The sequence below is a fragment of the Tursiops truncatus genome, chromosome 15, assembly GCF_011762595.2.
Source record: "Tursiops truncatus isolate mTurTru1 chromosome 15, mTurTru1.mat.Y, whole genome shotgun sequence".
Classification (NCBI taxonomy): domain Eukaryota; kingdom Metazoa; phylum Chordata; class Mammalia; order Artiodactyla; family Delphinidae; genus Tursiops; species Tursiops truncatus.
The window spans coordinates 5,070,034-5,096,084 of NC_047048.1; the positions used below are offsets into that span (position 1 = coordinate 5,070,034).

Here is a 26,051-nt window from a genome sequence, read left to right on the forward strand (position 1 = left end):
CTTCAAGAGAATCACTGGGCAAAGATGTGAGCAGTGAGGTAGGTGGTAGGTTAAAGGTTTCCATTAGACACAGCCCGAGGAATGTGCACCTTAACCCTTGCTCTGTGAAGTGGAAAGGAAAAAAGTTTTTTAAAAAACTTTTCAGCTGGTCGAATAATAACGAAACCTGCTTTGGGATTGTGGTCTGACATGTGGTCGTTGGAGCTCACTTTAATTATGATTAACAGCCACAAGGATTATGAGTCAGGGCTTTGGTTGGGCCAGCACTGCTGCACACAAATCCAGTGACTCCCCACGGGAAACAGTGTGAGCATTCCCTGGCTTTCTCAAACTCAAAGTCCGGAGCTTCCTGATCCAAGGAGAAGCACAACAGGGTGATTGTGGCTCTTTTCCAGACCTTTGCCTTCCTTTCCTTTCCCACACAGAGATCAGCAGACAGCCATATACGCTTTAACCCAGCACTTCCACATTCCAGCTATTTGTTTACTTAGGTGTTTATTGGCTTGCCTTAATCATTCAACAAATATCCCCTGGGCATGGTCCATGTGTCCACACGGGGTTAGCCCCCCACAGAGAGCTGGCATTTGGGATGGACATTTGAGGAGTCCGGAGAATTGGGGAGGCTCCCCCGTGCTGCCCCATCTGATAAGATTCAAAACTGTCCCTCTCATGCACAAACTGGACTCTGGGTGCATTCTCCGGAAGAGCCCAGCATTTTCCCAGCCTCCAGGCTTCTGATCATTGTCACTTCTACCTGGAAAGTATTTTTTTCTCTACCCTTTCTGCAGAAGGATGCTCTCCTCACGTGTTGGCTGAGTCTTGTCACTTGGTGGGAAGAGGCAGGCACCCAGGACCAGGCACCACTGCTTTGGAGAATTCCTACTGGAGCCACCCCCAGAGGACACGTGCACAGTTCCTGTCCTTAGGGAACTTACAGGGACAATAAAATATGGCAGCTGGGAGAGCAGTCTGTCCAGGGCCAGGGAGGGGCACTAGGAGTTGCTAGTCATTTCTCCTGAGGTTGGGAGAGGCCTTCTTAGATGACATCATTCTTCAGGTGAGTCTCGACAGTGGAAAGGGAGTGTGCCAGGTGGCCAAGAAAGGACAGGAAGGGAACTCTTGCCAAGAGGAACAGCTTGAGCTCAGGAGCCGAACTAGTGGGTGCGAGGGGAGAGGTATTCTATTCTTGTTGAATTGAAATAAAAAAGCCCAAAGCTCCTTGGTGGCTGATAGGTCAACCTAAGAAGAGTCTAAAACGTCTGTTGCAAGTAAAAAAGGCAGAAGACAAAACAGGCCTATTTTTACACGTTTTGAAATACTGAGAAAAAAATTCAGAATGGATTCTGGATGCTTTTCATTATCTTCTTTATACTTCCCTTTTTAAAAAATTGTAAAATAATTGCTGGCATCACCTGCTGCTCACGCACTTCTTGGTCTGCAGGGGGCGCACCGGCGGCCACCCTCCCTCAGCCAGGGTGATGGGCGGGGCCTCCCAGGCCGGTGTGGAGCTGACGATTGGCGGGGTGGGCTGTCTATCACGGCGTCCCGCCCCCCCACCCTACGTCACATGACGCAGCCCATCATGGCGGTGGGAGCGCGGCTGCACTGGCTCGCGGCTCCGCAGAGCTGCTGCCGTTGCTTCTGTTGAGAGGCGGCGGCGGCGGCGCAGGCGGGCGGGCAGGAAGGATGGTGTTTCTGTGGTTGGAGCGGTGGGTGCGGACCAGGATCTGGGCTGAGGTTTGGCCGAAACGACGTGTGCTCAGGAGCAGCCGGCGCGGGTGCCGCTGAGGCAGCGGAGGGAGACAGGACCGACTGACGGACGGACGGACGGAAGGCAACCCGAGAGCCAGTCTCCGGGGCCGCGCCGTGGGCGAGATGCCGGGGCCCCCGCCGTTGCTGCTGCTGCTCCTGGCCGCCGGCAGTGCCGGGGCCGCGCCACTTCCGCAAACAGGTGCAGGTGAGCGGGCCCGAGGCAGGGACGGGGCTGAGGGGACCGGGCTGCGGGGCCGCTGCGACGGGGGTGTCTGGGAAGGAGGCTGCAGGCCCGGTCCGGCCTCGGCGCCGAGGAATCGGAGGGCCTGCCGGGGCGGGAGGCCCGGGGAAACGAGTGATTAGGGAGATTTTGCAGTAGGGACGTGTGTTGGGCGGGGGGGCGGGCTGCCTCTCGAGGGCCGAAGCGGGGGCGAGGCGATGCGGATGGGGCTGGGGAGGACTGCGAGCGGGGCGGCAGCGACCGACCCCTCCCGGGGTAGACTGCAGCACCGGCTCTGGACCTGTTGCCTGAAGGTCCTCAGCCTACATCCCTTGCTGGCAGTTCTGCTTCCTTTTCCAGATGTCACCTGCCTCCTGTGCTTTTCTCACATCTTATAATAAGAACCGTTTCTTAGCCCTAATCATACTTAAATGCAAATGACTTGGAGAGCTGCGCAGAGTTTCCTTCGCTCCCTGTAACTTGTTCTGAAGTTGTAAATTGATTTTAGACGCTGTGCGTTGTATTCAGATTGAATCTCTGGGGATGAGAAGGAAACCACTCTATAAATATCTCTACTTTAGGAAGCCAGTGATTAGAGTAGCAGCCTTTGAATAACTATTGACAAAATGGCCCAAGGGTGATTGAAGTTTCTATTTTAGCTACGTCAGTGTGTGATTTTCTTTTTTTCTCCCCGTCGTTTTCGTTTGTGGTTTATTTTCTCAGATAAAACTTCAGTCCAGGAAAGCATCTCAAGTTGGATAATTATTTTTAAGGAAAAAAAATAATCTAGGCTAATTTACCATTATCATCTGTTACTTATCTTTGAAATGAGGGGAGACTGAAATTTCATAGAATCATGGAATTTTAGAGATGGGAGAAACCTTAAAGAAAATTTAGTCCAATTTCTTTCATTTTGCAGTTGAAGATAGTGAGGCCCTGGGGGTCAAATGACCCACCCAAGGTGACACAGCTAAATTTTAGGAGGAGTCACAACTTAAACCCAGGTCTTAGATTCCCCTAGCTGGGTGATTTTTCTGCTTTACCACTTCAGGTCTCTTATTAGCTGTTTAGAATACTCTTGAGGTCAAGAGTTATTTTAGAATGATGTTAGTTGGGTGCAGAATGTGGAAGGTACTGTCCCTGGTAAAGACATATTTTTCAAACACATCTACAATGGAAGCTAAATATAATTGTTTCCAGAGACACACCAGGTTATGTCATTGAGTGCCCTTTAGTTGGGTATAAACTGTTATCATTGTACCACGTAGTGTATTGCTAAATTTCTGCCACTGCCTTAGATCAAATATGCGTAAGGTGAATTCTGTTTTCTGACCTGATAGATAAGAAGAGTGAATATTATGAGGAATGTATAGGCAGCCCAGGTATGAGTCACAGAAAGTACCTGGGAAATTATAAAAGACTGTAGGGAGAAGTGTCGATGTTGATATTGAAACATACTCATGGTGAAATTGAAAATTAGCACTAGAATAGGATAGTGGATAAAGATTGCATATGTGAAAGGGATTCAAGAAGTTTCCAGATGACTTTGCTCTTAATCGAAGTTTTACATATTTTGTAAAACAGATTCTATTTAGGAAACTTTGGAAATGTGGCTGCTTATAAACCTTTTGTTTTTGGCTGAACCGTGAGGCCTGCGGGATCTTAGTTCCCCGACCAGGGATTGAACCCGTGCCCCCTGCAGTGGAAGCTCAGAGTCTTAACCACTGGTCCACCAGGGAAGTCCCTATAAACCTCTTAATGTGTTTAGTCCCTTCTTTTACTATTTCATGGAGGTATGAATCAAAAAATTGAAGTTTTTGTTGGAGTGTTGTATGTAAAACAAAGCAATCAAGAAAATTAATCCACAAATAGAAATATTAAATCTTGGCATTAAAAAAATGTAAAGAACTATTCGGTGACTTGTAGCAGCTTTTGTAGATTTTCCCTCGTGTTCTATTGCTTGGAGGGTGTATGGTGAGACGTGTGGCCTATGGATGACAAATACCTACTACGGTTAAATTACGTGGAAAAGATGCACAATCACACATAGATTTGGGAGTTTTTATTTCCATTCAGAAGGGATTGTTAATCCTGGTAATGGGGTAGATTCTTGACCAAGAAGAGTAAAGAAACCTTTGAGCTAATCCTGATAAGTGAGTTCGCTGGTTAAGAAAGAGGAACCCCTCTGGAACATACATAGTAGATAAAAGAGCAGTTAAACATTGAAAACAACTATCAAGCTTTTGATTATCTGGGGGCCTGTACTCCTTACAAAGGGAGAGCTGGCCATTTTCAAATTCAGAGTAGATCCATTGTATATGGTCTTTGCCTCCTTGGCCTTATTCTGCTTAAAGTTCAAACTGGTTAATACTGCCTCGGAGAAAGCATGGCTTATCAACAGTAGGTTGGAAAAAATACTTGAATTGTATCCTTTGCCAGCCTGTTTGCATGGGGAAATGAGACAGTTAACTGAAATTCAGCATTTAAATCGAAGTTCATTTATCCCACGTTTCTTTGTCATCCAGAATCATTTCTAGATTCTAAAGTTGAAAAAAGGTATTTACCCATTCAGTCATAGTAAGCTTTGTAAATATGTGGATTGCCTTTGCCCATCAGGCAAGAAGGCATTTCTAGGTTGAATTTGGGGGGGAGAATCTCTTTATCACTCTGAGAGTCCCTTATGTCCTCCCTGGCGGGGGGGGGGGGGGCTTTCCTGAGAATCTGTATTTCTGCAAAGGCCCTTATTATATAGACTGAGATCCTGGTCCTCATTTAGGAAGCTTACGTAAAGGCAGGAAGTCCACTGTTTCACACACAGTTCAGTTACCAAACTAAGATTACAGTTAAGAAATTCTTTTTCTCCAGATCATAGTTATCAGACCTTTCTTCTCTTGGCAAAGATTTATGTGCCTTTTGTAAGATTCTCAGAATTCACATCATAAAGAAAGATGTTGTATGCGTGAAGGCATTCCTCTAAGTCCACAACTTGTTATTAATATTAGGATAGTGGTGAGACAAGGAAACTCACTTCTATTGTTCTGTGGCATATTAGGTCACAGAGTACAGAGGAAGCTTTTAGCAGTTCCAGATAAAGGACCTCACGGAAGTCTGTGAAGCCGGTGGGACTCAGCTACTGATTAAACAGCAGCTTGTGAAACCGGGGCTTTTGTTTTAGATTAAGCAAACAGGCTTGTATCTTGAAAAAGATTTCTGAAGTAAAGGAAGTGCTTTCTAAAGTGTGAATTTTTGTGTTTATTTTAACAGCTTCTGAGAGCTTTCCATGCAAATTCTTGTCAGGATATATGGCTCTAAGGCTTGAGATCTGATTTAGACTGGGAATGCTGTTAATTGCTTTCAGTAGGTGATATTTTGGGGTTAACTAAATACGTCCATTTGCATAGTAATAGGAAGTCTGTCCAGCAACTTGGTAGCTGATCAGCATTGAAGTTATCAGATCTCTACAGTTTTGCTGATATCGATGTGCAGACGTGCTGACTGTTCACGCAATTCTCTTGAAATTTAGAGCCCTTGGGCCCTCTGTGCTCCTGTGGGCTGTGTCACTTAGAACAGCTGTACATATAATGAAAAACACTTCGTAATGTAAATGTCATATAGGGGATAGCCAGGGTTCTGAAACTGTTAAACAGACTGGTCCTCAAAAAAGTCCTTGTAGGTGGACATATAAAAAGAATCCACCTTTTCAGCTCAGTTGAGAGTAAAATTCATGAACCAGTCACAGGAGGAGCAGGCGTTGTGGCCAGAGCTTGGACTTTGGAGTTAGTCTGGGTGTGAGGCCTTCCTCTGCCACTTTAAAGCTTTTAAGACCTTGCCCAGTCACTTGACCTCTCCAAGCTTCTTAGAATTCAACTATTGAAAAAGGATGATGATAATATTTACCTAAGGGGTTGCTGTCACGTGATAGCCATGCCTGCTACAGGTTTGGCCCTTGGCAACATAGATTCCTTCATTGCTTCAGATTTCTTTGTAAATTTGGTGGGTTATCCTAGAATTGACTAATGGTGGGTGGTATGGCTTCAAAGAAGGAAGTCACCGTGGTAGCTGCGTATCATGGAATGCCTAGAACTTATGGATGTAAAAAAATCTTTGTTTCTCAAAATAGCAAATTATATGATGGGTGAAGATCCTTTAGAGAGAAATCTGGCTTATTGAAGTATGACGTATAAGCTGGTAGTGTTACTTCTTTTTTTGCGGTACGTGGGCCTCTCACTGTTGTGGTCTCTCTCCGGACGCGCAGGCTCAGCGGCCACGGCTCACGGGCCCATGGCTCACGGGCCCATGGCTCACGGGCCCAGCCGCTCCGCAGCATGTGGGATCTTCCCGGACCGGGGCACGAACCCGTGTCCCCTGCATCGGCAGGCGGACTCTCAACCACTGCGCCACCAGGGAAGCCCTGCTTCTTGAAATTCATAGTCTTGGGGAATTATGCTAGAAAATTTTAAGATGATCTGGATTAGTCTGCTTTTATATAATAAACCTGTTTTTGAACATCGAGATGACTAAAACTCTTGCATGTGAACAATTGCTGGTTTTAATTTACTTAAAGGAACCACGGGCAATCTAAGTTTGGTTGATCCCAAACAAAATTGTGTACTCGCAGAAAGCGTCCCTGAAGGGAGCCCGTTCACCCAGACTGTGGTAGGACCAGCACAGTGCTGAGGCTTCCCCTTAGAAAATGTCATTTGGAGAGATGAATGTGGCAGACTTGCTTTCTCTCTCTCTTTTAAAATTATGTATTTTTGCAATCCTCTAGCGGTGCTTCACTCTTTGAAATTTTTATTTATTACTCAGACACGAGGAAAGGAATATTATAGAAAGGAGAAGCTGGACAAACGTTCCTGGTCTAAAACAAACTACTGTATCTGGGGTGGTTTTTAGATTCGAATTCCTGCTTTTCTGTGAATCCTCATATGAAGACACTGTAAGAAAGCTGAGGAGATGTGGCAAAACCTGTGTCAGAGCAAAATGTTGGAGTGAAGTATTTTTAAGTTGTAGTAAATGACTGATTTGGAACCATGCCTTGGCATTACAGTTATTTGCCACAAAGAACAGGCATATCAGAAAAATAACCTCAATATTTCAAAAGAAGGTTTTGTGCAAAGGTTAGCCCAGTGCAGAGATTCCAGATTTCATTGGACTTTATTGTGATTCAAGTGGGCAACATGAGAACAGCTGAAGCCGAATGTCGCAACGCAGGTGCCTGAGACACAACACGGTGAGCGCCTTTACTCCTCTGAAAGCCTCTGCCCACCCCCCACTGCCCTCCACCCTGACTGCAGAAGAGCGCTTTGTACTCTTCTGCTTTCCTGGAGCTTCAGAGGGGTAAACCTAACATTTTATTTTTAACAGCTTGGCAGGTTTTGCATTTTACTATATTATATGTTTGTTTTAAAAGACTTAAATTCCCATTACCTCAAACAGATGTGCCACGACCCGGTGCTGTGGTGCAGCTGGAGTAGCTCTGGGCATCCAGCATCTGACCCCAGTTTGGGAAGCTTTGGGCAGGGAGGTCGTGGCAACTGAGTTTCCGCTGTCCCAGCCTCCGCTCTCCCCCCTCATGGCACTTTCTTAACAGCTAAATTGATCTGCTCATGGTTTGCAAAATATCCTGTGCAGAGTTCCAGCTTCCAGCGCTTCGTATTCTGTGTGCAGTTGCCTGACTCTTCCCCTTGTATCTTTTAAATGCTGTCATCTCTTTCTTTGTCTTTTTTTTTTTTAACCTCTTTGCAGCCCCAGTTTCCCTACTGAGACCTTTCTTCTTGCCCAGGCTTGGCGATTGCCACCCCTGATGAACTCTTAGAGTGTTTCCTTGTGGGACAAGACGTTCCAGGGGATGCAGCATGAAAACGTGGGAATTTTCTAATTTATTTTCATTTCGCCCTTAAAAATTTTTGACTTATGTGACTTTTGAGGGATAGAGTGTATTGGTACACTAATGCATTTGTATGACTTGTAAATAAATTTACATGAAATGGAAGGACTACGAAGAAAATTTACTGGTGGGTTGCGTCATCAAAAAAGGTTTGCATTTGTTGTACTGGCCTACCACTTGCACTTAGCAAATACCACCTGTTTTTTTAAGTCCTGTCTCTTCACCTGGATTGTAAGCCCTGTGTCTCATCGCCTCAGTATTTCTCGTGTTTGCGTGGTTTTGAAGTTTGTGGGTGATGCTGAAGTATGAGAGAGATGGTGCTGGAGAACTGACTTCACCAGACCAGCACTCCAGAGCGTGCGTGTGTTAAAAGGAGGGGGTGTCAGCTTAGACCCTGTCATTGTCCTGCGAACTTCATCCAGCCCCAGTCCTTCACCTGGAATGAGGCCATGGATAGTTGTTTTATTTTTAGCCATAAACTTTTTCTTTTAGAACAAATGTAGATTTACAGGAAAGTTGCAAAGATGGTACAAAGAGCTCCTGTGTATCCTTTGCCCAGTTTTCCCTTTTGACGTTGGTAACAACAAGTAGCCGGTACTCATACATTGTAACCAGCGTGCAGACTTCACTCGCATTGCTTCAGTATTTCCCTGGTGTCCTTTTTCCGATTCAGGATCCCACAGTGTGTCTGGTTGACATGGCTCCTTGGGCCCCTCCAGTCTGTTCCCTGTTTTTGATGATCCTGACATCTTCAGGAGTCCTGGTCAGGAGTTTTGTAGAATATCCCTCTGCAAAAGGGATGCATGTTTGATGTTTTTCTAGCTATTAGGCTGGGATTCTGTGTTTTGGGGAGGAAGACCACAGAGTTGAAGTGCCGTTCTCATCCATCATGTCAAGGGTGTGTGCTTTCAAGACTCCTAGTCCCTTGATCCCCTGGCCGAGGTGCTGTGTGTCAGCGTTCTCCACTGTCAGGTTACCCTTTCCTCCCTTCTCCGCGCTGCGCATATGCACAGCCCGCGCTTAGTGGTGATGAGTTCCGTGCCACCTCCTTGAGGTAGAAATTACCTGGGTTTCTGTGCGGGGTATTTAACTATTCTTCCCCATTTATTTCCTTATTCAATTATTTATATCAGTATGGACACATGGATATTGATTTTACGCTTTGGGTTATAATTCAATACTGTTACTTATTTTGCTGCTTAAATTGGCCCCTGGGAGCCCTTTCAGTTGGCTCCTGTGTCCTATAGACATATGTCCATCTTTCTTCTTTTTTTTAAGCGCTTCCTTGTTTTCTGGCGCTAAGCTCACCTTGTGTATTCCTGCTCCGGCCCTAGGATCAGCCGTGTCTCACGCAGCTCCCTTTATTGGAGAGCGATATTAGAAGCCGACGTCTGGGCACTGGATTTGCATGCTGCTACTGGCACATTTATAATAGGGTTTTTCTTTTTTGTTTGTTTTTATTTTAACATCTTTATTGGAGTGTAATTGCTTTAAAATGGTGTGTTAGTTTCTGCTTTATAACAAAGTGAATCAGCTATACATATACATATATCCCCATATCTCCTCCCTCTTGCATCTCCCTCCCGCCCCTCTAGGTGGTTCCAAAGCACGGAGCTGATCTCCCTGTGCTATGCGGCTGCTTCCCACTAGCTATCTGTTTTACATTTGGCAGTGTATATATGTCCACGCCACTCTCTCACTTCGTCCCAGCTTACGCTTCCCACTCCCCATGTCCTCAAGTCCATTCTCTACGTCTGTGTCTTTATTCCTGTCCTGCTCCTAGGTTCTTCAGAGCCACTTTTTTTTTTTTTTAGATTCCATATGTATGTGTTAGCATACGGTATTTGTTTTTCTCTTTCTGACTTACTTCACTCTGTATGACAGACTCTGGGTCCATCCACCTCACTACAAATAACTCAATTTCGTTTCTTTTTTTGTCTGAGTAATATTCCATTGTATATATGTGCCACATCTTCTTTATCCATTCATCTGTCGATGGACATTTAGGTTGCTTCCATGTCCTGGCTATTGTAGATAGTGCTGCAATGATCATTGTGGTACATGACTCTTTTTGAATTATAGTTTTTTCAGGGTATGTGCCCAGTAGTGGGATTGCTGTGTTGTATGGTAGTTCTATTTTTAGTTCTTTAAGGAACCTCCATACTGTTCTCCATAGTGGCTGTATCAATTTACATTCCCACCAGCAATGCAAGAGGCTTCCCTTTTCTCCACACCCTCTCCAGCATTTATTGTTTGTAGATTTTTTGATGATGGCCATTCTGAGTGGTGTGAGGTGATACCTCACTGTAGTTTTGATTTGCCTTTCTCTAATGATTAGTGTAGCTGAGCATCCTTTCATGTGTTTGTTGGCAGTCTGTATATCTTCTTTGGAGAAATGTCTATTTAGGTCTTCTGTCCATTTTTGGATTGGGTTGTTTGTATTTTTGATATTGAACTGCATGAGCTGCTTGTAAATTTTGGAGATTAATTCTTTGTCAGTTGCTTCCTTTGCAAATATTTTCTCCCATTTTGAGGGTTGTCTTTTCGTCTTGTTTATGTTTTCCTTTGCTGTGCAAAAGCTTTTAAGTTTCATTAGGTCCCGTATTATAGGGGTTTGATCCTCTGCTTCCTGTATCTAATCCTAGGTGTTGGGAAAAGAGAGAGAGTCAGTGAGAGATTTTGGAGGGACAAAAGGCCTCTAAGAGACAGATGACTTGGACGGATCCTGTGCACGTTTGACCCTGTCACTTGAACACCTTTTAACCGCCTATTAATACCATCGTAAATACTACACATCCCACACTTGTGGTATAGTGGTATTGGCAAGATGTTATTTTTATTTTCAGAGCAATGGATATTTGAAAGATTTTATTGACTCTCTCCAAGAGCAGCCTAATCTCTAAGAATAGGAGGGAAACCTTGTAAGCTTAAGGATCTACTTAGAGAGAATTATTTTAGGGGGCCTTTCAGCTTTGGAAATTGTTGAAAGGGATCATAGGCAACTCCTTTAATTGGTGAAAGTTCAGATAAAACGTCCAGTGGCAAGTCTCTTGGAAAGTACAGGGGGCTGTAGACTTGCTGTGATTTTTTTACGGAGCTTTTTGTTTCTTTTCATTTTTTATTGTGGAAAATTTCAAACATACACAAAAGTAGAATAATTGATATAATGAACCCTCATGTGCCTGTCACCCAGCATCAGCAATTTTGAATTTATGGTGAATCTTGTTCACGTGTACCTTTCCCACTGGCCCAGTGGCCCCCACTGTTTTGATATAAATCCCAGCCACGGTATCAAGTTCAGCTGAAATTGTTTCAGGAAAAAGTAAAGATGTTTTTATAAAACAGGATTATTTGCATCAAGATCACCCAGGTACTTGTAGAAATGCAGGTTTGGGGGCCCCCAAACAAACCAGCTCAGTTGGAATTCTGGATGTTGGCCCGGAAATCTGCATTTGTAGTACTTTTCAGGCGATTTCTCCAATCCCGAGACACAAAATATTTTATCTTCTACTAGAGACAAAATAATATCAGTTATTTAATAGAAATCTGTTGACTTGTGGAGCTAGTGAGACTCAAGGAAGGAAGAACAATTTAAAATTAAAAGATTAATGTCAACACCTAAAATCTGAAGTGCTCTCTGCTCCTGACCACCATACATGAGTATCATTCTGAAGAAACCTCCTGTGCAAAGTATGTGTGCTATAACCACAAAGGAATTTAAACAGGGTAGGACACACTTACAGCACTTAACCGCTCCAAAGACCTTTCCTTTCGTTCTTTTTTTTTTTTTTTGTAACTTTAGCCCCTTCTCTGGGAGTCAGTATGAATAATAACCTCTTTACATTTTATAAATCTCCTGTATAAATAATCAGTAAAAAAGAATTGTGAGCTGGTAGCCTGACAGTCAGATGCCAGTACTGTGAGCTGTGAACCTCATGGTGTAGACGTTCCTGCCCTGGCCTGCCAGGGTTCTGCCCACTGCAGCTCAGACCAGCAAGGAAACTAAGCTTGAGCAGGTATAACTCATGACATTCTTAGTTCTCCAGGTGACAGATGTGCATGCTTTGTGAGAGTCCCTGATTCTTGACCTGTACAAGAACTTGCGGGGTTAGTTTTTTCCAGTATAATAATACCATGTTGTTAACATTTTGCTATAAAAAAGTTTGTTTTTCTAAACTGGTTTATTTTGGAATAGCCTTGGGTTTGTAGCCCATTTTGTATTTTTCAACAGGTACTTTTTTTAAAGCTAGTTGACGTAATTTGATGTATTTTCTGTGGGTGTATTGATGTGTACAAAATATTTTTATGACGAGCTAAAGAAAGCAAACTATCTCTCTCTAAAACTGCTACAGAATGATGATTGTATAATCAGTTGGGTTTGATTAAGAACGTCATAGGCCCGGGACTTCCCTGGTGGCGCAGTGGTTAAGGATCCGCCTGTCAATGCAGGGAACACGGGTTTGAGCCCTGGTCCAGGAAGATCCCACATGCTGCGGAGCAACTAAGCCCGTGCACCACAGCTACTGAGCCTGTGCTCTAGAGCCCGCGAACCACAACTACTGAGCCCGCATGCCACAACTACTGAAGCCCTCGCACCTAGAGCCCGTGTTCTGCAACAAGAGAAGCCACCGCAATGAGAAGTCCGTGCACTGCAATGAAGAGTAGCCCCTAGTCGCTGCAACTGGAGAAAGCCCGCGCGTAGCACTGAAGACCCAACGCAGCCAAAAATAAATAAATAAATAAATGAATAAAAAGAACATCATAGGCCCACACACTAGTACAGATAATTCTGGACTCTGTTTTCGTTTTTTGTTGGGTTTTTTTTGGCAATACATATGCTTTGCATAGGAGAAAAGAATTTCATTCTAAGAATCTAGGATAGTGATTTTTGAGAGAGAAGTTGCTCTTATCCTAAAGTGAAACCACTAGAATTTAATTTTTATTTTTTATTTTTTTTTAATTTTTTAAAATTTATTTGGCTGTGTCAGGTCTTAGTTGCAGCACGCGGGATCTTTGTTGCAGCACGTGGGATCTTTCGTTGCAGTGCACCGGCTTCTCTAGTTGTAGTGCACAGGCTTCTCTCTAGTTGTGGTGTGTAAGCTCCAGAGCGCGTGAGCCCAGTAGTTGTGGCACATGGGCTCTCTAGTTGTGGTGCACAGGCTTAGTTGCCCCACGGCATGTGGGATCTTAGTTCCCCGCCAGGGATCGAGTCTGCGTCACCTGCATTGGAAGGCAGATTTTTAACCACTGGACCACCAGGGAAGTCCAGAATTTAATTTTTAAAAGCTCGTGGTTTTTTTTTTTTTCCTCCTTGAGGTCCATGTTCAAAGTCCATCCTGAAAGTGTCTTTTTCCCCTTTTTGCTACACTGAACAGGAGGCTTGAGTTTGATGTGATATAACTGTAGCCTTTAATTATGGCAGGTAAATCTCTAGGACATTTTGGACTCAGAAGACAGAGGAGGATGAGTTTGCAGTCATTTTGCACATTTAAAATATCTACTCTAACCAACCAGTAATTGTAAAATTCTGTAGTTTCAGCTTATTGCAAAACCGAAGGTTGTGATCTACTGGTTACCTCTCAGATTAGCCTCTGAATTTAAGTTTAGCGTGTTTTTCATGCTGCAGATTCTTCCTCAGAACCCTCAATAAATTCGACCTGCGCTCCTTTCAGAAGGAAACAAAAATCCCTCTTCCTGGTGCTACCTGGCAGTGTGCCTCCCTAGAATGGTTCTGTGTCAGCAGCAAGTGTTACTTTCCAAGGATGCAGGCTGTAGCTTCCAGGCGCAGAGCCCCACTTGACTCTGACTTCAGACTGTTATTAAAATACAACACCCGGACACTGATTGCAGGTGAGGCACTGAAAAATAACAAACTTACCAAAATAGTCCCCTGGGAACACTCCACCAGAGGCCTGATGCGCAGTGCAATCCAGAAGTCTGTAATTTAACTTTGTTTGCTTTAAAAAAATTTTTTCAATAAAAGATCTGATTACCAATTTTCACTGTAGAGGCACTTGGAGAACTCATGCAATTTTGGTTTTGGAATTATAATCCTTTTGTATAGAACTTTAGAGCTGAAATGCCAGTTTACAGGTGAGGGAACTGAGGCCCAGAGATGTGAAGCAGTAAATTCAATCCCGTACAGCCTGTCAGAGGCTGACTTCATTCTGGGTTGAGGTGATCTGACATCCAGTCCACCCTGTTCTCCGGTTCACTGCCTCGTACTTTCAGGAAAACTCTTATTAGTGTGATGCACACGCGTAGACTGATTCCAGTTATTTTTCCTTTGAATATTTATTTCTATTTATTATCTGAAAGTCCTGAGTGAAATTTAAAAATATTTATGATATACTTGATTCTTGAAGTACTATAGATAATTCCTTATTGAATTAGGAAACGTGCTAACTTCCATAATTAGGCTCACAAAACCACATTCATATTTAATTTTTTTTAATTTGTAAGAACAACAACTTCCACCTATGAAGTGATTTGCACTGTTTAATTAAAGGTGATTTAAAAATATTTCTGACTTGAAAGAAATGTAATCGTAAACTTGTAAACATTCGCTTGTGAACATGAAAAATACTTAAACGCTGTGATTAAATAAATGCTTTTGTGGAGGTGTGGACCATGTCTAGAGTCTGCTGGAGGCTGTGGATCCCAAGAAGAGTGCTCGCGAGCAGATAGTTTGTGTGTACTTGGAAGAGTCACAGGCAGGTGTCAAGAAATGTATGTGGCGTTGTAGACACGTCATTTTCCTCCTTGTGCTCTTAGCTCCTTTTTTTTTTTTTTTTTTTTTGTGGTACGCGGGCCTCTTACTGTTGTGGCCTGCGGAGTGCAGGCTCAGCGGCCATGGCTCACGGGCCCAGCCGCTCCGCAGCATGTGTGGTCTTCCCGGACCGGGGCACGAACCCATGTCCCCTGCATTGGCAGGCGGACTCTCAACCACTGCGCCACCAGGGAAGCCCTCTCTCAGCTCTTTAAGACCACCTCCTTGATTGATGCCCTTGATCACATCCTGCCTCATCTCTTGCTTCCCTCCAGGGCTCAGTCAGCAGCAGCAGTAGCTTCCATATTTTCTCCTGGACCCTCTCTCTCAGTTCACATATAAAAGATGACAATTTAATGTATGTATTTTCCCACATAGCTTTATTCTACTTTTGAATAACTTTATTAGCGTAAATTCTCGGGAGTAGTTAAAAGAAAAAAAGTGAACCATTCTTATGTTTCTTTTGCTACTAATCACCATATTTCTTTCCAAGACACTTTTTTTTTACATCTTTATTGGAGTATAATTGCTTTACAATGGTGTGTTAGTTTCTGCTTTATAGCAAAGTGAATCAGTTATACATATACATATGTTCCCATATCTCTTCCCTCTTGCATCTCCCTCCCTCCCACCCTTCCTATCCCACCCCTCTAGGTGGTCACAAAGCACAGAGCTGATCTCCCTGTGCTATGTGGCTGCTTCCCACTAGCTATCTATTTTACGTTTGGTAGTGTATATATGTCCATGCCACCCTCTCGCTTTGTCACAGCTTACCCTTCCCCCTCCCCATATCCTCAAGTCCATTCTCTAGTAGGTCTGTGTCTTTATTCCTGTCTTAACCCTAGGCTCTTCATGACATTTTTTTTCCTTAAATTCCATATATATGTGTTAGCATACGGTATTTGTCTTTCTCTTTCTGACTTACTTCACTCTGTATGACAGACTCTGGGTCCATCCACCTCATTACAAATAGCTCAATTTCATTTCTTTTTATGGCTGAGTAATATTCCATTGTATATATGTGCCACATCTTCTTTATCTATTCATCCGATAATGGACACTTAGGTTTTTTCCATCTCCGGGCTATTGTAAATAGAGCTGCAATGAACATTTTGGTACATGACTCTTTTTGAATTATGGTTTTCTCAGGGTATATGCCCAGTAGTGGGATTGCTGGGTCATATGGTAGTTCTATTTGTAGTTTTTTAAGGAACCTCCGTACTGTTCTCCATAGTGGCTGTACCAATTCACATTCCCACCAGCAGTGCAAGAGTGTTCCCTTTTCTCCATACCCTCTCCAGCATTTATTGTTTCTAGATTTTTTGATGATGGCCATTCTGACTGGTGTGAGATGATATCTCATTGTAGTTTTGATTTGCATTTCTCTAATGATTAATGATGTTGAGCATTCTTTCATGTGTTTGTTGGCAGTCTGTATATCTTCTTTGGAGAAATGTCTATTTAGGTCTTCTGCCCATTTTTGGATTGGGTTGTGTTTTTTGTTATTGAGCTGCATGAGCTGCTTGTAAATTTTGGAGATTAATCCTTTGTCAGTTGCTTCATGTGCAAATATTTTCTCCCATTCTGAGGGTTGTCTTTTGGTCTTGTTTATGGTTTCCTTTGCTGTGCAAAAGCTTTGAAGTTTCATTAGGTCCCATTTGTTTATTCTTGTTTTTATTTCCATTTCTCTAGGAGGTGGGTCAAAAAGGATCTTGCTGTGATTGATGTCCTAGAGTGTTCTGCCTATGTTTTCCTCTAAGAGTTTGATAATTTCTGGCCTTACATTTAGGTCTTTAATCCATTTTGAGCTTATTTTTGTGTATGGTGTTAGAGAGTGATCTGATCTCATACTTTTACCTGTACCTGTCCAGTTTTCCCAGCACCACTTATTGAAGAGGCGCTTTCCTCCTCTGCCGTCCATACACCCTTGTCTCCATCTGCCTCTACAGCGTCCTGTTTCCTGTTTGACCCTGTTTCTTTGTCCCATCCCCATCCCTTAAATGTTGTTCCCACCCCCTTGGCCCTCTCTTTTCTATTCCCCTCCCCATCTCCTCTCTATTTGCATCAATTAGTGCATGTAGATATTTTTTAAAGTGAAAGTGTTCCAGAGCTTATAATAAAAATAGCTTAGGGAGCCCCTGTCCCACATCCTGTTCTTCATCCCTACTCTCTGCTCCCCTGGGCATTGCCTGCCAGCTCTTTTAGCCATGTTGCTAAAGAACAGGGTGGAACCACTGTTTCTTGGTTTCAGTAGGTACTGAATTTCTGCTATGGAAGAAGAGGATTTATATACTTACACACGTACACACTCTCCCCCTCCTCAGCATCGTTATTTACACTTTTTGGTTAAATCAGCATTCAGCTTTTTTTTTTTTTTTTTTTTTTTTTTGCGGTACGCGGGCCTCTCACTGTTGTGGCCTCTCCCGTTGCGGAGCACAGGCTCCGGACGCGCAGGCTCAGCGGCCATGGCTCACGGGCCCAACCGCTCCGCGGCATGTGGGATCCTCCCGGACCGGGGCATGAACCCGTGTACCCTGCATTGGCAGGCGGACTCTCAACCACTGTGCCACCAGGGAAGCCCCAGCATTCATATTTTTATGACCACAAATACTGTTCGCAGCTGAGCCTATAGTGTATCTGATGATTAAATTTCTTCGGCATCTTTTCTTTTAGCTAGATGTTATCATTTCCTTAGCTCTTCGTGAGTGTATCATTAATTTGTCCCACACTCCTTGGCAGGAGTTGAAATGTCCTCTCGGTGGGTTGGCTACGCCCTGTGCGGGACTTGGGTGGCTCTCCCACTGCCCCCAGCGCTCTGCTGCCAGGTCTGAGGCCACCTGATTTCCTCTCCCACGTGGCCTCTGTTCCCTGTCTTGGATAGAAACTTTTGAGACTTTCTCTCTAAATTCCGGAAGGTTGCAAAGCGATGCCTTGGCGTGAGTCTTTACCGTTCATCCCACTCATCAAGGTGGGTACGCAGTGGGCCTTTTGAATCTGGAAAGTGGCGTCCTTTAGTTCCAGAAGAGTTTCATACACATATATTTTTAGGGAGTTATTTCCTCTTCCTTTTCTTTGTTCTTTTCCTCCTGGAACGTCTGTTAGTTGAATGTTGGGCTTTTTTGGAGTGACCTTCGACTCCTTTTGTTCACGTTTTCTCTCTTCGTTCTACTATGTGACGGCCTTTGTTTTTTCTACAACACTTTATTTCCAAGAGTTTTTCCTTCCTCCCCCACCCCCCTTCTAAATAGCATCTTCTCATGAGTGTAATATCTCCTCTTATTTCTGAGGATATTAATTATAGCTTTGTAATAATTTTTAGGTTTTTTTTTTTAACCACTGTATGGTCTGCCTCCTTCAGATCCCTTTTTCTCTCTTTGGTTTGGTCACTTTCTTTCACTTTTTTTTTTTTGCGGTACGCGGGCCTCTCACTGCTGTGGCCTCTCCCGTTGCGGAGCACAGGCTCCGGACGCGCAGGCTCAGCGGCCATGGCTCACGGACCCAGCCGCTCCGCGGCATGTGGGATCTTCCCGGACCGGGACACGAACCCGTGTCCCCTGCATCGGCAGGTGGACTCTCAACCACTGCGCCACCAGGGAAGCCCTTTTTCACCTTTTTTAAGGAGGGTTTTCTCAAATGTCAGGCGATCCTTGAAAGCCTGCCCATGTTGAAGAACGAGGGACACCGATGGGAGGTGTCCCCTGCGACTCTTTCCCCTCACACTCCTTGTCGCATCTGCCGACAGGTCCCAGGCACTCCTGCCTCAGTGCCCTGGAGTAGGAGTGTGCCCCTGAGCATCACCACGTGGGAGCTGTGTGACCCGGGAGAAGCATCTTTGCCTCTCCTGGGTTCAGCTTCTTCACTTTAAAGTGGGGCTAATAATAGTACCCACCTCAAAGGGTCGTTATGGGGTTGGATGAGTTTAGAACAGTGCCTGGCACATAGTAAGCACCATTTATGTATTAGCTATTTTCATAACCACCTGGGGCCAAACCACCATCATTTCTCATGTGAATTATTCTAATATCAGAATGGGTTCCCTGATCACTTCATATAAAGTAACAATCTCCCACGTCCCCTCCCTGCTTTATTTTTCCACATTGCTTATCACCGTCCAAGGTGCCATATATTTATTAATTTGCCTGTGGTCCGTCTCCTGCACGAGAATGTAAGCTGTGAATGCAGGGGCTTTGTTCTCTCCACTTCTGTGCTCCCCGAACCTGTGGCAGTGCCTGTTCTGTAGAAGATGCTGGGTGAACACTTGCTGAATGAATCGATGTGTTGGGTGGGGCTTACTGGTGGGTAGACTTCACAGTCTGGTGATGGAACAGCTGTTTCCATAAGAGACACCTTGTCCCCAGAACTCTTCTAATTATCTATAGGTCTCTTGACTTGGGCTGGACACCTGAGTGTCTGGAAGCACCTAGTTATATTGGGTTTATTTTTCTGTACAATATAAAGACAGTATCAGAGGAGCATTATCAGATAGGAAGCCCTAGGTAATCTTGCCTTGACGTTCCATAGCCCCTTGTCCAGTTCAGTATTGTAAGCAGTTTCTGGCTTAGTTATTAAGGTAGTACTTTATTATGGAGAATGTTGAACATAAACAAGGTAGACGGAAGAGTGTAATGAATTCTCTGTACCCCTCCCCCAGTCCAGCCATCCCTATGGCCAGTCCAACTGCATCTGTACCACCGTCTGCTTCCTCTAAAGAGAGAACTTTTAAAGACATGGCCAGAGAATATGTGTCAATTATATTGGCAAGACTTTCAATTAGACCTTAGGAAGCTGGAAAGGTTCTGAGACCATAGGCTCTATCAGAGTGTTGTAGGAAATATTAAGAAACAGGTAGACATGTTTATCTAGGATGTTTGGGGTCTGCCCTGCCTGGGAAGTAAGGAGCACACATCTAGGTCATCTGTCCTTTCCTTTTTGGCTGTATTTTGCAGGAAGTGTACCGGCTAAGTGTTGTGAATACAATACTGCCATTGACTTGCCTGCACGATGCTACAGATTTCAAGGGGAAGTCGTATGGAAAGACAGAATGTCCTTTTCCCCAGACATTAGTGGTGCACTGAAGTGGCCAGTTGTGGGGGAAGAAGCCCTGGGAAACTGGCCCAGGGTTTCTACTTCTGGGACCAGATCCTGCTTGTTCATCAGCTGGCTTCCTGGACCACAGGGAGGTCCTGATTCAGAGCTGTTACAAACATCTGGCACTGTGGATGACTCCACACCTTAACTATGCCAACAACCTAATTAAGATTCTAGTTCATAAAATATGATCCCTGCCATCATTTTCCTGGGGTGTGGGCCCAGGGTAGTCTGGCAGAGGTCATCTAAACCTGACATTCCTTTGGCCAAACTGTGACATTCCTTTGGCCAAGCTCACGTGAGATGAGCTCTCTTGTGGTAGTCTCCATCCTAGTTAGTGATTTTAAAATTGGAATAAAATGAGCCTCTGATAACAGCTTTTAATGGACACAGCTGAGAGAAACAGCGACTTCATCTAAAATGATCTCATTCACCGGTATTCAGTCAGCGCTCAAAGTATATAACCTTTCTGCAGGTGTGAGAGAACAGTGCGGTTGGCTGACCTTGGAAATTGTTTCTGAAGAAGAAGAGGACTTCACTGGTTAGCACACAGCATGGTTTGTTTTTCCAGGCTGTTGATGTCCTGGCTTAGGGGTCTTTGTGGAATCTCTGATTCATCAGCTAGATCATCAACGCACTATTTACTGTTCCCTGCGGTTGGGTATATTTAGTGCTGTGCTTCATTTTCCCTTCCTAATATTAGAATTCATCAGGGAGATTCTGGAGTGTTTAATGTTATTATAAATAGGTGTATTGTTAAATTAAGAGACAAGGAAAACAGTGACTGAAGATTCTGTGCACAGGAAACCTTTATGATAGATGGGTTTGTAATTTTGAGGTGTTAAATAAAAATGTGTGATTTGCAATGATGGTCTGAACCTTTTTCCTTGAGTGGCATGATTCATTTGACTGGTCTCCCAGATGTAGAGCTGCTTGTCAGGATGTTGGAAAAGGAAGGTGGACTTGTTGGTCCTACACTTAAAAAAAAAAAAAAAAAAAAAAAAAGCCTGGGCTTGATGTCTGGCACTGGTTTGGAAGATTGCTGGTCCTTAGCTTCTCTGAGTTCTGCCAGGTTTCCTTTGTCTAGTCAGCCCAGTGGGCACCAGCTTTAATTGTCAAGTAGACACATAAATCTCTCCTGCGCATTTCCTGAGGGTGAGGGTGGAGAACAGAAGGGTTAGGTACGTATCTGACCCTCGCTTTAACTGCTGTAGAGTCCGTTCCCATTTTCAAACCACTGCGTCCTGGGAAGCCAGGGAGGAAGGCTGCGTATACTTGTCTCTGGTACCAGCAAGAGTGGATCCCCTACCAGTGGGGGTGGTGTTCCGAAATTAATAAATTTTCAGTGTTCAGGGCTGAGCTCAGCCACCCTGCAACTTCAGAAGGTGACTGACTGTATTTGGAGATCAGGCCTTTGAAGATGTGAATATGTTAAAATAAGGCCATTAGCTCTTTCGTTGCTAATCCAATGTGACTGTTGTCCTTACAAGAAGAGGAAATGTGAACACAAAGAGACATCAGGGATGCTCGCTCAGAGTAGGACACAGCGAGAGGATGGTCATCTGGGGGCTTCCCTGGTGGCGCAGTGGTTGAGAGTCTGCCTGCTAATGCAGGGGACACGGGTTTGAGCCCTGGTCTGGGAGGATCCCACATGCCGCGGAGCATCTGGGCCCGTGAGCCACAACCACTGAGCCTGTGCGTCTGGAGCCTGTGCTCCGCAACAAGAGAGGCTGCGGCAGTGAGAGGCCCGCGCACCGCGATGAAGAGTGGCCCCCGCTCGCCACAACTAGAGAAAGCCCTCGCACAGAAACGAAGACCCAACACAGCCCAAAATAAATAAATTAATTAATTATTTTTAAAAAAGAAGATGGTCATCTGCAAGCCAAGGCCTCAGAAGGAGCCAACCGTGCCGACCCCTGGCTCTTGGACTTCAGCCTCCAGATTGTGAGACAGATTTCTGTTGTTGAAGCTGCACAGTGTCTGGTGTCTGGTTATGGTGGCCCGAGCAGACTAATACGCAGGTTTAGACTCGTGTCTTAGAAGGCATCTGTTAAGATTCCCTGTTACTTGGGGTACCGACCATGGAGGCTCCTTGTGCAGCACCATCGGGGGCCCCTGGAGGAGAGGGTGCCTTTGGATCCTCTCTGCCGGCGTGGGGTGAAACCACTCTGACGGCTTCCAGTGAGATGAGACTGTGCAAAGAGCATGGCGTGTGGAAATAAATACCCACTATCACAGGAGAATATAAGCTGGGGGAAACCCACTCTTTAAGAAAACTTATTTTTTAAAGAAGACAACTTAAGAGTTACACTGCTAAACATGAATTGCAAAATGGGCAAGTAAAGTGTGTTTGTGGGAGTTGTGTGCAACCTGGGGAACGAGTGATAAGCCATGACTGGGGCAAGGGAGGGACACCCCAGTGCCGTGGACATAGGGTGATTAGTGATGGGGGAGAATCTTTGCTGAGTAAGAGCATAAAATTACTGAAGGAATGCTACTTTTTGGTCTTATTTGTTTGACCCTGAAAGCATGTGTTTATCCTGTTAACGAGTAGATTAATGATGGATTTCTGGTGGGGGAGAAAGTGAACTTGAAGACTGAGGTCACAGAGAATCCATCTGGAAGGACTGGGAGGGGTCCATCGTCGCTCCAGGTGGAGAGCTGGGGCGAGTGATGAGGGTGCAGGGCGAAGAGGTGAACGGGGGCTGGAGGACCAGGGATGCTGTAAGGCTCGTTAAGGGGTTTGGACTTTCGGCTGACAACCATGGGAAGCCCCTGGTACAGAAGTCAAGACGTGGAAGGATGGAGCCACCTCTCCCTGTGTCCCCTCCTCCTGGTCTCCCTCCCCGTAGGTGCCTACTGTTGCCCGCTGGTGACGTTGTGTACACACTGTTGCGACCTGTTCTGTTTGTTTCTGGTTTTTTTTTTTCTTGTTTTCATTTAAACATACATCCTGGAGATGGGTTAAATCGTATCCCCCTCCCGGATTCATATATTGAAGTCCTAACCTCTTATAACTCAGAGTGTGATCTTATTTGGAGACAGGGTCTTTACAGAGGTTATGAAGTTAAAATGAGGTCATTAGGAGGGCTGTGATTCAACATGACTGTGTCCTTATAAAAAGGGTAAATTTGGACACAGAAATAGGCATAGAGGGAAGGTGATGTGAAGATTCCCAGGGAGAAGACAGACCTGGGACAGATCCGTCTCTCACAGCCCTCAGAGGAACCAACCCTGCTTCATCTTGGACTTGTAGCCTCTAGAAGTGTCCATACCAGTTCGTACTTTGTTACCGCATTTCTAGCAAACTATGACACACAGATTGTAAATTGTTATATCTACTTTTTTTTCCTATTTAAACTTTTTATTTAATGGATGTGAAGAAATTATTTAATAAATGGAAAACTTCAAACATACACCAGACTAGACAGAGGCTATAATGAATTCCCACGAACGTACCTTTCACCCACCCATTGACTCGGCTTGGGGCCATCTTTTTTCATAATACCCCCATCAGTTTCCCTACCCTCATACTATTCTGAACCAAATTCCAGTCATTGTTAAATAGGTCACTATCTCTGAGAGATAAAGACAACTTTTAAAAACAGAGCCATTATCACTCTCTCCTAGGAGAACTAGATCATGCTTCCCTAATATGGTCAATTGTCAGTGTTCAGATTTCCAATCGTCTCAATGTCATAATTTTTTTAAGGTTTTTGAATCATGATTCAAATTAACACCTGTACATTGCAGTTGGTTGGTCTTTTAAACTCTCTTTTAGTTCCTTCTCCATCTCTCTTTCTCTCTCCTTGTAATTCATCAGGGTTTTCTCCTTGAGTGTTTTTCGTAGCCTAAACTTTGCTGATTATGTTCTTGTTGTGAAATTTAATATGTTCCACTATTCTCTTTATTTCCTGTTAATTGGTATTTAGATCTAGAGGCTTGGTCAGATGCAGGTTTGATACTTTGTTACTATTGGATTGTTTGTTTTGGGTAGTACTGTGTAGTGGGTGGTGGTGTGTCTTTCCATCTGGAGGCTGGTAATGTCAGGTTGTCTGTCTTTTTGCATTATTAGCTATCGATACAAATGTCCTGTCATGAAATATTTTTCTTTTGGGTTTTTTTTTTTTTAAACAGCTATTTAAGAATGTAAGCACTATTCTTAGCCGGCAGGCCATACCAAAACCAACAGCAGGCAGTCTTTCCCCACAGGCCATTGTTTCCTGAGCCCTGTTCTATATATCTTGGACATAAGAGGAAATATCTATTTGGTCTTTGTCCCCTCTTCTGGCACGGAGCTCCTGAAACCCTTGGAATTTCCTGAGTGATGGGGTGACAGGAGCACCTCTTGTTATTAATAACAAGCGCCTTCCAACCACACCCGAATTTATGCTATTGAAGTGACTCTTGGCCCCTAAGTACCTTCAGGATGGGGGCCGGTGGCCAGAGGAACCAACCATGTGATTAAAGGGTTTGAAGTTTCAGTCTCACCCTTTACAACTTGAACCACTAGCTAACCAGATAGTAAATATGGGGAAATTTTCTTTGTAAACTGATATCAGTATATCAGCTGGTAACCAAACAGGGAATGACAAAGTTAGAATATCAGCGTTTTGCAATCCCTCATGGATCTAGACATTGATCATCATTTCTTTTTATCTGTGAACCTTTAAAATTTTTAATTTAATCTGAAAAAGGATTCACAGGTGACTCTTCAGTTAATTACGCATGTGCTCAAGTTCTAATCATGGTTCTAGGCAGGGATTTATAATGGTTGAATTAATAATTGGATAGCACTCCTCACTTACTCTGCGTCATTACTGAGAAATTGTGTTCCCCAGATTACCTGTTGATAAAACAGATAAGATGCACCTACCTCTCAGAGTTTCTTAGGTTTTCTGCTTATTAAATCAAGTGCTAGGTATCTATTAAAATGGTTTGGAAACGAAAATGAAAACTCATAGACTGTACCTTGGAGATACCATGTGTTTTTGCACCGGTGTCTTGGGGAGGTGTACGAAGTACCCCAAACCTCTAATTATCCTTGTTCTCAGTTTGTAATCTGTGAGGCAGCCTCAGTGTGCGGAGACACTCCTGTCATTATTGATGTTTTTCTGTAGGCGATGATTGGTTTGACTTAACACGTCTCTGAATGCTGCAGACTCGAGAGTGTCAAAAGAAAACTGTCTTTCTTCATAGTTTCCGGCTGTCGCAATCAGGAACCTTCCAGGGTCCTGGGTTATAGTTTGACCACTGGGGCCACGGGGATTTTAGTGTAGTTCCTCAGGTCTAGAATTTACTTCCTCTCTGAGGTTTATGCAAACCCATCTCACCTTCCAGCCTATAGGAGGCTGGTTTGATTTCTTCATTTTATACAAGTTTTTCTTTTTTGTATGGAAGTGTTCCTCTGTTGGTATACAGTTTTGTTGTTGTTGTTTTTTTTTTAAAGCATAGGACTTTGGGCTGATCAAAAGAAAAATACAGTAAACAAAATAGTTTCTAGGAATGGTAAAACTGTAAAAATGTCTCCTAGAGGCTATCTAGTAAATATCTCAGGTAGTGATTTAGAACCTTTTCAGTGGGCCTGGTAGACATTGAGGTGGAGTAGACTTGTATGCCTTGAGGAAATCTGAGTCCAGGAGAGCAGAGGCCCCTGCAGTGTCTTAACAGAAATAAATATGTTATCAAGGTCAGGCAAAACTCCACATAACTAGTTATTTTTAACACGGGTATGACTTTTCATGCCTGCCTGGTGACTCACAGAAGACAGTTTTATGGATCAGTTATTGCGCTGGCCCTCAGGCAGTTTTGATCAAATTTTATGATAGGGTGTGACGATAAATTATAGATGGAAAGAGAGAAAAAAGTTGTTTACTATTCATCCTCTGGAGTTTGGAGAAGTATGAACTGTCTTAATTACAGTGAGAGGTTTCCTTTGAAGCACTTAGGCTGTTTTTAAATGTTAAAAACAATGAGGCAAATCAATGTGGTATCAAGGGACTTGTACCCAGCACCCCTGAACCCCGAGTCTGGCCTAGCCGCTTTCCCACCGCGTGTCCTTAGGCACATCGGTGTCCTCGTCTGTGACATGGAGCTGGCGTTGTGACGATCAAATGAAATAATACTATATTTTATCAAATCTCAGATATGACCGATAATGACACACCCTTATTTTTGTGCCATTAAGAAAGAAGAGGGCTTCCCTGGTGGCGCAGTGGTTGAGAGTCCGCCTGTCGATGCAGGGGACATGGGTTCGATCCCTGGTCTGGGAAGATCCCACATGCCGCGGAGCGTCTGGGCCTGTGAGCCGTGGCTGCTGAGCCTGCGCATCC

The 26,051-nt window shown here is 44.1% G+C and overlaps 1 protein-coding gene across 3 annotated transcripts in view; it reads left to right on the top strand.

Annotated features, from left to right (window-relative positions):
• The window catches only part of LMTK2 (lemur tyrosine kinase 2), a 173,914-nt gene that overhangs the window by 89,779 nt on the left and 58,084 nt on the right, over positions 1-26,051 (top strand). Inside the window, exon 1 of one of the 3 annotated variants that reach the window (XM_019930676.3) lies at positions 1,558-1,957. The exons of 1 other annotated variant lie outside the window; for it this stretch is intronic. In XM_019930676.3, coding sequence (XP_019786235.1) covers positions 1,876-1,957 — 82 coding nt within the window. In that variant the 5' untranslated portion in view covers positions 1,558-1,875. Of the gene's footprint in view, positions 1-1,557; positions 1,958-26,051 lie in introns of those variants that run through there. One more of the 3 variants, XM_019930677.3, reaches the window with a different exon arrangement.